This window comes from Cyprinus carpio, chromosome B21, assembly GCF_018340385.1.
Source record: "Cyprinus carpio isolate SPL01 chromosome B21, ASM1834038v1, whole genome shotgun sequence".
Taxonomy (NCBI): Eukaryota; Metazoa; Chordata; class Actinopteri; order Cypriniformes; family Cyprinidae; genus Cyprinus; species Cyprinus carpio.
Window position 1 is genome coordinate 5767609 of NC_056617.1, and position 13780 is coordinate 5781388.

The following is a 13780-nucleotide window of genomic DNA, read 5'->3' on the forward strand; positions in this document are numbered from 1 at the left end:
CACGTTTGTTCTGACCAACTGAGGAAAAAAGCATTATAATAAATCGTGCTATATAGTGATTTAATCTAAAGACCAGTTAGCTCATATCACATCAAACTGTGCAAATTATTATTATTGTTATACTTTATTGTCAAATTATTAAGGTTAACAACATCAGCATTGCATGACTATAAGTACAGTGTGTATTAGCATGTAGATTTCAATCTCTGTACAGTCTAATCTTTAATTGTCATACCATTCTAATTTCATATAAAGAAATTATTTTAACCCAAAAGGCAAAATATTCTTCCTTCCAACTGGTTCTCTTTAAAATAGGAATCTTGTGTAATCCTAGGCTATCTAATCAGAAGCACATTTAAAACGGCAATATAATTTAATTTCATTCACACAATCCTTTCTGGATTACAATCCACCATCAAAATGATAAATGTAATTATTCTGTCTGATGTGAGAAAAGGCTATAAACGATCCGCCACCTGCAGCATTCTCACATGTGATATTGCCTACAAGCCGGGACAGCTTCTTTTTGTTTACAGACATGACGTAATGACGCGGCAGCATGCTCAAATTTCCCACGAAAACCTACCCGTACCACTCAAATTAGAAAACATTATTATAGCTAACTGTTGTGAATCGGGCTAAAGTAAGGTGATAGTTTTGAACACTGGCTGGTTATGTACTTGCTCAAATATTGATTTCGAATAGTTTTTAACCAAAAAAAGTTAAAGACTGCAGCTTTAAAGTAAAACAACAACAACAACAAAACTTTTGAACTGGCTAAACATTTGAAAAAAAAAATGCAGTTCTATACAGAACACAAAAAAAAAACTATATATCTGTGTTGTTAGAGGTTGTCAAGTTTAATGTAATAATTTCTTAGGCAACCATCATTAAAAGGTGACATTGGGCCATTGATGAAGCTAGAAAAACAAACCACAAACTAAAAGCAGCCACTCATTCTTATTTGTTAAACACACTCAAAATAAACATGTGTAAATAACTTCAAAATAAATACAGATTCATCTCTCTAAATAAAAACAGTGAATGACAGAGGCCCAAAACTGCAAAGGCACACAAAACTGGAAATAGCCTACAGTATATGCCACAAAAAGGTAAAATTGCACAGGCATTTGGAATTTAAAACATAATGTATTGCATAGATTAATGAAGAAAAAAAAATGTATTTCATAAAACAACAAAACCTTAATTAAGAGGGGAAAATGAGCTACAAGGACACACAAGTGATTTTTTTTTCTCATTCTTTCATAATATATAACAATAACATGTCTTACAAGACACAGGAGAGTTTTCCAGCCTGGTGCAGATAAAGAACAGACTGAACAAAACCAGCCAGCACGTAAAAAACCAAAACAGGGACCCAATGTGCGTCAAGAAGCTTTTTTGTGACAATGGTAAAGAATCCTGCAATAAAATATGGGACATATGTGATAACCATGTTCACGGTTGTTATGAGAATGAGATAAAAGGCTCTTCTCTTCATGTGGTTGTCCTCCCCTCTTTCTCTCCCTCTCTCTCCTGGTCCTGACTGCTTCAGAGCTCTGAGAACAGCCACAAGACAAAACAACTGAATGCAGAAAAAGCTGAGGAACAGAAATGACAAGAACCACAAATATGCAATGTTGTGTGAGACTACAGTAAACATGCAGCACAAACAAGAGCCAAGAATAATTATCCAGGCTGCAATGCAGCAGATCACTCTATATCTGAGAGGTTTGTACTTCAGGAACGTTACAGGATGAAGCACTGCCAGGTAACGCTCAACACACATCAGTAACTGAAACAGAGGACGGCCACTAACGATTAGTCCTACTAAAAATAGCCTAAAAACCACTATAAATGAAAACCATTCTGACAGTACAGCGATCAAACTATTCACGCTGAAACCAATCTCTGCAATAGAGAGATTTAGGAAGAAGAATTCTAATGCAACTCCACTTCCTGCTCTTCTCATGATGAGCCATGCAACATATAAGTGTGTAGGAAAACCAACAAGGAAATTAAAGCTGTGCACACATATGTTCACACTTTCCACAAGCCAAATGGAAGGAGTTGTGTAGTTTGTAGATCGCTCAGATGTGGTGAAGTTCACTGTAGAGTTATTCATCTCCTCTGTGTTCGTCTTCTTGTTTTAGCAGCTCACAAAACATTATTATCTAGCTGTGATCCATGGGAAATAAGAAGTGCATTTAACCAGGTTATTCATAAATACTTAAATAAAACTGAAATAACCAAAGCAAATCAATTTTAAATAAAATAAAAAGTAACATTTAAAGTAATTTCTCAGTTTCTATTCTTCTTTTCAATAAAAATAAAAAGAGCTCAACTTTCTATTTACTCAATTAACTTTTTCTAAAAACCCAAATCAACATAGTGACAATGTTTCTTCTTTTGAAATGTAAAAACAAGACACTGAACTAAGAGTTTATCACCTGAAGAGTGAATGTCCAGTCTCTGGATGTACATGCATCTCTCTGCTGTTTAGTAGACTGAATTCACAGCTGTTGAATAAATATCTGCAAGACATTTGCCACACGTCACATCAGATATGCAAATATTTAAGGTAAACAAATTAAAGGTTGAAATATATGAATTTTAATCTAAAGATGTCAAGGAAATTGGAATAGTCTCGGTGGCAACAATTAATAAGGAAAAGTGACACTGGGTCATTAGTGATGTGTTTTATTGGATACACGATCTGATAATCACACTCAGAATAAATGTAATCTGCAGGTGAGTAGAACAAATAAAAAGTACATCAGTAAACGAGTTTGTGAATAAACAGTGAATACAACATGTTCTGAGCCACTTTACACCGCAAACACATAGAAACCGCCTCTGAAGTAGCATACAGTATATACAACAAAAGTTACATTTACACAAGACTTTTTAATGCACAAAAAAAAAAAAATCTGAAGAAAACAGACATAGTAATTTCCATGAAATAAGTAAGTTTAAGGGACACTGTTATGATGGGTTATAAACAGAATTTGGAAGGGGCACTGAGCTGCTTTAATTTGTAAGACAAAAGACAATTGAGATGTCAAAGACCATAATTTAGATAAACAAAATGACAAAAACTGTTATCAATAATAATAAAAATATATAATTAAATGAATAAAGTTCAGTATCTTAATGCAACAGAAAATATTACAGCAAACGTAGACAGGAGACTTTTCCAGCACGGTGCAGATGAAGAAGAGGGTGCACAAAACCAGCCAGCACATAACAAGTCAAACCAATAAACCAAAGTGGTTGAATAAGTTGTTTTATCATAATAGTTAAGAATCCTATAATTAAATATGGACCATATATGATAGCCATGCTCACAGTAGTTATAAGAATGAGATGAAAGGCTCTTCTCTTCATGTGGTTTTCCTCGTTTCTCTCTCCCCCTCTCTCTCCTGGTCCTGACTGCTTCAAAGCTCTGAGAACAGCCACAAGACAAAACAACTGGATGGAGAGGTAGAAGAGAAACTGCAGTGAGAAGAACCATGTATATAAATGCATGTCATCTTCACCTAAAATATACATGCAGAACACACATGAGCCAAGACAAATTATCCAAGCCACAGTGCAGCAGAACACTCTATATCGGAGAGGTTTGTACTTCAGAAAGGTTACAGGATGAAGCACTGCCAGGTAACGCTCAACACATATCAGACACTGAAACAGAGGACGACCAGTGATGGTAAGTCCTACAAAAAATAGTTTAATGGTTGAGACACTTAAAGACCAATATGATATTGCATATACAAAACAATATAGAGAGATACCAATCTCACAAACAGAAAGATTGAGGATGAAGAACTTTGATGCAACTCCACGTCCTGTTCCTGTGATGATGAGCCATGTCACATAGGAGTGTGTGGGAAGACCAAATAGCAAACTGATTATGTAGACACAAATGTTCAGACTGTCCAGTATCCCAGTGAAATGAGTTGTGGGGTTTGTAAATGCTTCAGTCGTGGTGTAGTTCACTGTAGAGTTATTCATCTGTGTTTGACTTCTTAGTCCTCACAAGTTAACCTCTATTGGCTCTTAAAGGTTCCACTGTGGAGGGGGAAAATAATATTACATTACAATCAGGGCAGACATGGGATTTGGGGGCCCTAAGCAGATCTCAGTTATAGGGCCCCAACTCAATAACTGTGTGCTCTTTTCTGCCAAACCCTTATTTTGCTTGCTTTTTCTCATAGTTTATAGTTTATTTACCCCTTCACAATGTAAGTTAATAATTAGTCAACATGATGCTGTTCTAAAGCAATATTAGAATACCTTATTTTTTTCGGATCACAAAAGATGACATCAAAAAAATGCTTGCTCGCAATTGTCTAGGCTGTTTAATGAATTGCAACCTTCTTTAATCTTTTTACAACAAGGATGCAAATGTCATAAAATTATCCCAAGCACCATATATGGTAGAGTTTGCAGAGAAACGAAAAGAAAATTAAATCTATTATCAAACGAAAATCTCCAGTCATTACATGTGTGCATTTGTATGAGTGCACAACAGTTCACACCAGTGCGCATAGGAAAAATCATGACAAGAAACAAAATACTTTCTTCTCTGAGGTTAATTTATCCATTCTGAAACAATCAGACAGGATTATACAGCCTAGATAGAGAGCAAAGTCACTCCATCTATAATCACTTAAAGCTGTAATTCACTTCAGTTCATCGTGATCTCACGACGTTCCGTTAATCAATGAAGCTGTCTGCACAACACTTGACAAAAATTTGGTGTTTTGAGCAGTGAATGAATATTTGATGCTATCCAGAACACAAATACACATTGGAGCATTTCCAAAATGTGTTTTGACAATATCAGATGGGCCCTAAGCGGCCACTTACCTCTCTTATTGTTTGTCCAGCTCTGATTACAATGTTCGAAACAATCGGCTTACTGTAGCAGCAAGATGAATACTGTATCAATGAAGCACCAGTTTAGGTTATCTGAATGTGTGGCCTCCGCTCTGATATACAGTGCTGCTGTGATCAATAATAAATATAAAAAGAAAGGCCAATCTAATCGCTGGATGGCGCGATTGGCCGATCAGGTATTCCAGTTTTGTGTAGGGTAATGCAAATGAATAGCAGTTTAGAACATTCACATCATGCCTAGTATTTTACAACATTTCCTGTTTAAAACACAGAGAAACATTATTAAATGACTTCAATATAGCATTGCCTTATATGCATTTTTTTTTTTTTTTTTTGCCTTGCTTTGATCTGTTTTATTAAATAGGCTAAAAAGAGTCTCTTTTTTGTTTTTCGCAATAGCTAAAGCCCCTAAAACACTTTGTAATTATCAGATGTATTTGCTTATCAGGGGGAAAAAAATAATAATAATAAAAACAGGAAATCGCCTGAAAAAATTGTTTGTGTGTGTGTGTGTGTGTGTGTGTGTGTGTGTGTGTGTGTGTGTGTGAGAGAGAGAGAGAAAGAGAGAGAGAGAGAGAGAGAGAGAGAGAGAGAGAGAGAGAGTTTATCACCTGAATAGAGATTGTCCAGTCTTTCTGGATGTGTGTACATTTCTGTGCTGTTTTGTAGACTGACTTCACAGCTGCAAACACACACACACACACACACACACACACACACACACACACACACACACACACACACACACACACACACACACACACACACACACACACACACACACAAACTGGTATGCATATATATAATTTATAATTTCCCAAGTCATATTTACAAATTAAGTTAATTTGATCCTGAACTTCAAAACAGTATTTTTCATATGATAAAAATAAAAGGTCAATGTTGTCTTCCCAAACAATTTATATACATCTTGGATGCCCTGGGGGTAAGCAGATACACATCAAATTTAAATTTTTGGATGAAATATCGCTTTAAGCACATCAAATGTTGCATTTTAGTCATTATTATGTAATTTTTACAATAATAATTCTTAAAGAATCTATATTACAAAATACTTGTAGCAGCATAAAAACTCTGTCCATATGGCTCCATAACAGAAAAGATTAGGTTATATCTCAAAAACTTGGAACATTAACTTTTTTTTTTTTTACCCTCTTTTCATCTTTCTCAAAATAACTTCATTCACATGCAAAATATAATTTTGGATCATGTCTCTAAATTTAAATTATCTCTGTTCAATGAAAGAAAAAGACCTCAATCTCAAAAGCCCTCTCTGAACATATTTACGGACATTTTTAGATGAACAGTGTGACATTTTTGCTTATTATTGAGGGTAAAAACAAGTTGTTGTTGTTGTTGTTTTTTTTTTGTTACCTGAAGTGCAAATGTCGCAGTCACAGTTCACAGTCGTCACAATGATAAAGTAAGGAATGACTTCATCTGTTAGTCTACATGCCCCATAAAACGTATTAAATAAGTATATAAATATTGAAAGTCTGTGTAAACATTGGAACAGAATGTTAATCTAAAAGCTTGTGATTTAAAATGTGAAGTGTGACCATGCTTGACCAATGAGAATCAAGTAATCCAGAGTGCATTATGATGTTATATCATGTTGCTTCTAGACAATAAAAAGCAAATTCAAATTGATCACCTGAATATTATTTTTGTCTGTGTACATCTAAACTGGCCAGCACAGGTGCATCTCATTCATCATGGGATATGCAAATTTTTAGACAGAGAAATTAAAGGACCAAGAGAGAATGAAAGAGAGAAATAGATTTAATATATATATTACATTATAAAACATTATGTCATATTTATATAAAACCAATGCTATTTAAACTGATTGCAACCATTAGACAGTCTTATTGTCAAGGCAGCCCTGAGACAAATAGGAAAACTAGGTCATGCAAAAATACAATTCCTTATTACAAGAATAAATAAACAATATATATTTTTTAAAAATAGAAATATAGAATAGAAATTATAGTATGATATGAATAATGATAATAAAGTGGTAAACACTTTTTGCATAACTTTTCTGCAGTAGATACACTGGAAGTTCACGTTCTGACTTTATTTCAGTATGGTAACACATTTAAAATAGAATACTGAATTAAGAAAAGGATTTATTTTATCACTTCTCATCTCTGTCTCTCACTCCTGTGGATTGAGGGTCATGGTTAAGAATATTCTGCCCACGCTGACAAATTTACATAATCAAAGAACTTGAGAAGGAATGCCATTCCAGAGAGGAAGCAAATCATTTTGATTAAAGATTACAGACAATTTTTTTTCTTTCTTTTTTTGTGCACATATTAATTGTTCACCATAAAACTAGCAATGTGCGCTAACAAAATAAATATATTTTGATTTCATGCAGACGTTAAATTTTTTTTCTAACTTATCATTGCCCTAATTGCCATTACTTTGTGTAACCTGATGCTTTGGGGTATTTGGTAGAGATAATTATAAGATATGGCTTAATTTGACATAGTAAAAGCTATTTCTAACAGAAGTAACTACCAATAAATTCAAAATATTGTTTTTGTTGCTCATAATGTAGTCAATATCAATTGAAGCACAAATGTATTAACAACTTGTTTAGCCAGGATTTTCCATTTTACATGCAAAATAACCAGCTTGCTATTTAATTTGTGTTAAAATCAAATGCAACTATATGCTGTGGTTTACAACATTTATTTTAATATATTTATTCAATTGCTTTACAGGCAAACATGCTTGAGATTTGGGGTAGGATTAATATTTATATTATTATGACTATTAATACCCATTACCATTTGATAATAATTGGTAGCCAGTACCATTTGTAATTACAAAAATAAGTACTTTGGCAATTGACAAATAATTCAGAAATGTGTTGTTACTATTTATTTATAAAAGAGAGCATGAAAAACAATGTACATGAAATATAAAGTAAAATAAATAGTAATGTATAAACCTCAACATAAGTTCTTACAGGATGATAGGTGACAGGTTAAGGGAACTTCTGCCAAGTAATGCTCAACACAGATCAGACACGAAAACAGAGGACAACCAATAACAACAGTCCAAAAAAAAAAAAAAAACTGTAAAGGCTGTGAGACTTTCCAAAATTGAAACTATTTTGTAATTAGAGTGACCAAAAAAAAGAGAGAGGGAAAAAAAAAAAATTCCAAAGAGAGATTGAGTTTGAAAAACTCTGATGCAACTCGGAAGACCAGATATGAAGCTGAAGGTCTAGAAATTACGAGATTCGCAGATGAAAGAGGTTCTTCATTAATTCCATCTTTATCTTCAAAGGCAAAGGAATAATGTTGCAGCTGTGATCTATGGAAAGAAATCTAAAGGCAAAATTACACATGACTGTAGTTATTTTTAATAATTCTACACAATACTCAAATTGTACCAAATTATGTAAGTTACATTTATGCATTTAGCAGAAACATTTCATCCCAAGTGATTAACATTGCATTCAAGGTACACATATAGGGTAGTTTTTCCCCAAATAACCACAAGAAAAAATCAAGATACATTTTTATTGTAACTATGGACTACGTTGACTATGTTGACTACGTTGAGAATGATACAGTTACACTGGTGCTGGTGCGGAGAGAAAACAGATTTCACAGTAAATGTTCTAATTTTCAGCAGTAAGAAAATAAAAAGTGTTTTAAAGCTTGTTGTTTTGTGAAACGTCACAGTTATATATGATATGAGAACAGTAGGGCCTGTAGATAGGGAGTACCTGTTATTTAATAAAAATAATTATATTTTCAGAATGACATAATTTTGTTTTCAAACAGTCTGTGTGGTAAAAAGCAATGTGTGGGCAATTACTGTAGTACTTGTTAAAAAATTAATTTAAAAATTACCTCAAGTTAGCACCAGTCAGTTACACTAATGTTGTTTTTCAATAAGCTTGTCTTTGGTTGTTGGTGAAGAAAACAGATTTCACAGTTCTAATTTTAAAAAGTGTTTTAAAGCTTGTTGTTTTGTGAAACGTCACAGTTATATATGATATGAGAACAGTAGGGCCTGTAGATAGGGAGTACCTGTTATTTAATAAAAATAATTATATTTTCAGAATGACATAATTTTGTTTTCAAACAGTCTGTGTGGTAAAAAGCAATGTGTGGGCAATTACTGTAGTTATTCTGTTTTGAACATACAATACATTGTTTTCTTTTTTTCCAACAAATGTATTCTAACTAGTTGGTTAAATAAAAATATTTGGATTTTATATTTAAAAATTACCTCAAGTTAGCACCAGTTAGCACTAAAAAAAATGTTTCAAATAGGCTATTATTATTTTGTAATTCAAAATTATTGATTATATTATTTTACTCTGATTTTGCTGTAAATGTTTAAAGTAAATTGCTTTGTCATACTGAGGGGCATTTTACCCCACCCCCCTAAGGGGCAAAATACCCCCCCCCCCCCCCCCTTGGTACAAATTAAATTTTTGTTAAAAATCTAGTAACATGAAAACTCTGGACATTTTCACTTTTTATTTCAATTTATGTCATTTTCACAAAATTTTTGATAACTTTTCTGAAAACATTTAATTTTTGTTTCACATAAAAAAAAAAAATACACAGTCCTTAAAGGGGGAGTTTCCCCCTACTCTACCCTACATTTTGATAGAAGGATAATTATTTAATGAATAATTAAGTCAAATTATTACAGATGCTAGGGCAGGAGAATTTTCCCAATCGATGCAGATAAAGAACCGGTGGTAAAAATCCAGCCAGCATAAAACAAATACTACCAACTGACCAGAGAATCTGAGGTAAGTGCTGTGTCACAATAAATATCAATGCAGTTATAGTTAATGGAGCATATGTAATAACCGTGTTTACAGTAGTCATTAGAATGAGATAAAACGCTCTTCTCTTCATGTGGTTTTCTTCTACTTTCTCTCTCCCTCTCTCTCCTGGTCCTGACTGTTTCAGAGCTCTGAGAACAGCCAAACAGCAGAACAACTGAATAGAGAGGAAGAGCAGAAATTGCATTGAGAGAAACCACATATACATATATAGAGTAAATACAAGCAAACTGTGCATGCAGATTAAACAAGAACCAAGTATGATTATCCAGGCCACAGAGCAAAAGATCACTCTGTATCTGAGAGGTTTGTACTTCAGAAAGGTTACAGGATGAACCACTGCCAGGTAACGCTCAACACAGATCAGACACTGAAACAGAGGATAACCTGTGATGGCAACTCCTAAAAAAAAGTTAGCTGATGATCGTAGACTTGGAAATTTCAAAAATATTAGTGTAAAAAACTTTAGCAAAGAGTACACAGAGAAAAACAGCCCACAAACAGAGAGATTGAGGATGAAGAATTCTGATGCAACTCCACTTCCTGCTCCTGTGAGGATGAGCCAGATCACATAGGTGTTTGTAAGAAGACCAAACAAGAAACCGAAGCCCAAAATATTAAAGTTTATGATGTCAAATTCATTAAATACAAATGTTGCGGGGATGGTGGACGTATCATCTATGGTGAGGTTCACTGTGGAGTTACTCATGTCTTCTTTATCTTCTCACTACAAAAATAAATAAATATTGTAATTGTGAAGTGCAAATGCCAAAGTTAATGTTAGAAATCAGTTAATTTCTTAAATCACAACCTGTTGTGAAGGTAAAATAATGCAGACTAAAACAGAATTGGAATTGCATTTCAATGTAAAATCCCTCAAAACTATTATCCCTCAAAATCCCTACAAAATCAATTTCACTTGTTACAACACTACATTGGGTTTCAAGTAAATTACCTCAAGTAAATCACCTTCAATGACAAAAACAGGACTCGGACCATTTTATAAAATAACAAATCCATCTAACCTCCCCACAACCCCCACAGTGTGACTAATAACAACAATGGCATTTTTATGTATCACACAGCACAACAGAAGAAAACGATCTGAATTGAAAAGAAGAATTTGTCACCTGAAGAGTGTATGCTCAGTCTCAATGCCTTAGGCTTCACAGCTGTCACAAGTAATTGTGCATGATTTTATATTCTAACCATCACACAGTACATCAGCAATGCAAAAATAAGTGGAAATAATGTGTTTTGTGGTATTCAGTTTTTGTGGTACCATTTAATGGTACTCAAATTCAAAAGCCAATAGTAATGCATTCAAGCCACAGATGCAAAAGTACATCCACAGGTACAGCTTATTACTTTTATGCAAACACTCTTTTGTACCTAAGCATGCAGAGCACAATGAATTAGTAGTCCATTGCCTTAACCACTTGGTCACCTTGTCGCCCTAAATACATGAAAATACTGTACTTTTAAATCAAGTTTTAAATGAAATTGCCCATCAAGTTGAAATTCCAACTTGGAAACTCGAAAACTATCATTTGTGCAAGAAATGGTACATTCATCTTGGTTTTCTGACTTGCATCGTGACCTCACTACCAGCAACGTATCGAGCTAAATCTGGCAATAACAAATCTAGCAATAGTTTTGACCCATGTCACAATTTTAACAACTGATTAGTCAAAACAGAGTGGCGGTCAAACTTCAAAACATCGCTTTCTATTCCCATAATGTAGTCAGTGTGAACTGAAGCACACAAATGAACAATTTAACAATGCTAGAAGACTTGAAAACAAACAATTCCATGGAAAAAATGAGCAAAGAGTTCACAGAGAAAAAGAGCTCAAAAACAGAGAGACTGAGCATGAAGAAGTGTGATGCAGTTTGAAGATCACATAGGTGCTTACAGATCAATCATGAAACTGAAGTTCTAGGATGCCAATTTTATTTAATATAGATATTGTGAGGTTGGATGCTTCATGTATGGTACATTGCATAGTTCATGTAGGTATTCAAGAGAGAAGTGCAAATACAAAGGTTAGGTTAGTGGTCACAACCAGTTGAACAACCAGTGAAGATAAAATAACTACTTAAAAAGCTATGCAAACTATACAGTAATTTTAATTGATTCAAACAAATATTGGGTTTCACATTAATTACTTCAAGTAAATCCTTCAATATTTGAAAACAAAGATCAGACCAAACAGACAGTGATCAGTCTATTCAGACAGACACATATCTCACATAGAGAGATTGATATTGAAAAACTGATGTAACTCTACTTCCTGTTCCTGTGAAGATGAGCCATATAATATACTGTAGGAGTTTATAGGAAAAGCAGAAAGGAAAAGCTGCCCACAAAAATTGCCAGTATATTAATTAGAGGAATAATTTGTGAATGCTGCAGATATAGTAAAGTTCATTGCAGAATTATTCATTGGCTCCACATCTTCTTTGTTCAAAATGTATTATTAGCTGAAACAGTGAAATAATGGAAGAGAGAAATGTAAATGTACTAAAGGAAATTGCACTGAAGAAGCCAAAACAAACTGAATCAAGGTGCAAATCAACTTCCATAGAACCCAGTCTCCAATTGTAAAAAGCTCACAATTTAAATCTATATTACCTGAGTCTTCCTATATTAAATTACTCTGGAATTGAAATAATTTACACATAATTATAAAATACAAAAATACACAAATAAATAAATAAATAAAAAGTTAAACTCCATTCCATCATCAGATGACTTTCTTAGCCTGCAGTCAACAATACTTCGGTATATATTTCTAATGAAACTGTCTGGTGAAATAACACAATTCAGAACCATTTTACTCAAAAGCTAATCAATCAAACTTGTCAATAATACTTAATTTACATATGATTAACCCCACTGATGTGTCTGCATATCCATCAAAAAGTAGAGTTTGTTACCTGAATAGTGAATGCCCAGTCTTTCTGTGTGTAAATGATAATCTGTGCTGTTTTTGTAGTCTCTTTACAGCTCAAGGATATATGTGACCCCGGACCACAAAACCAGTCATAAGGGTCAATTTTGTGAAATTGAAATTTATACATCATCTGAAATCTTTCCAGTGATGTATAGTTTGTTAGGATAGGACAATATTTGGCCGAGATACAACTATATGAAAATCCAGCCTGATCTCACAGCAATTCGTACATATTTTACGAGGTGGCTAATTCATACGAATTTGTACAAACTCACTCGTACAAATTCATATGATTTGTGCTAAATCTTACGTATTTTACGAGTTGCACAATCCGTATGAATTTGTACGAATGACCTACACCTAACCCCACCCCTAAACCTACTCATCACTGGTGTCTAGACAAATCATACAAAATCGTATAAGTGAGGTCATACGAATTCGTACAAATTAGCCACCTCATAAAATATGTACGAATTGGTCGTGAGATAGCGTTGGAAAATCTGGAATCTGAGGGTACAAAAAAAAAAAAAAAAAAAAAATATTGAGAAAATCACATTTAAAGTTGTTCTAATTAAGTACTTAGCAATGCATATTACTAATCAAAAATTTAATTTTTATATATTTACAGTATGAAATTCATTTTGACCCATACAATGTATAGCTGGCTATTGCTACAGATATACCCGTGTGACTTCTGACTGGTTTTGTGGTCCAGGGTCACATATGTGTATGACTTATGTACATATGTAAGATATCACATACGCAAATAAAAATCAAAATGAGTCTCCCATAAAAGTGAAAAATGACAGCATTTTTTAATGAATTAGAACTGTAAAACAAATAAAAGACATGAAGTCATTGTATCATTTGTGCATTTGTTTACATGATATTTGATCAGATTTTTATGTAGGATTTGTCTGCCTCAGTTAAATTTTGTGTTCATGATGACTGCCTTCGGAGGCCATCAGAAAAACACCAGGCAAAACTAGGACCCATGCTACAGAAAAACTCAAAATCGTGTCTCATGTTTACCAAGAAGATCTCTAGATATTCTGGAACTGCACTTTTAAAA

At 33.7% G+C, this 13780-nt stretch overlaps 2 protein-coding genes across 2 annotated transcripts; both read right to left on the reverse strand.

The window, feature by feature from the left end:
• Positions 1 to 1185: 1185 nt before the first annotated feature.
• Positions 1186 to 2143, reverse strand: LOC122141273 (C-C chemokine receptor type 8-like). Its single transcript, XM_042748136.1, has one exon. It carries the CDS (start codon positions 2123 to 2125, stop codon positions 1289 to 1291), a length of 837 nt encoding a protein of 278 aa, XP_042604070.1. The 5' UTR covers positions 2126 to 2143; the 3' UTR covers positions 1186 to 1288.
• Positions 2144 to 3035: 892 nt separating this feature from the next.
• On the reverse strand, positions 3036 to 4176 carry LOC122141205 (uracil nucleotide/cysteinyl leukotriene receptor-like). The gene has a single exon (XM_042747769.1). It carries the CDS (start codon positions 4012 to 4014, stop codon positions 3169 to 3171), a length of 846 nt encoding a protein of 281 aa, XP_042603703.1. The 5' UTR covers positions 4015 to 4176; the 3' UTR covers positions 3036 to 3168.
• Between the last annotated feature and the right edge of the window lie 9604 nt (positions 4177 to 13780).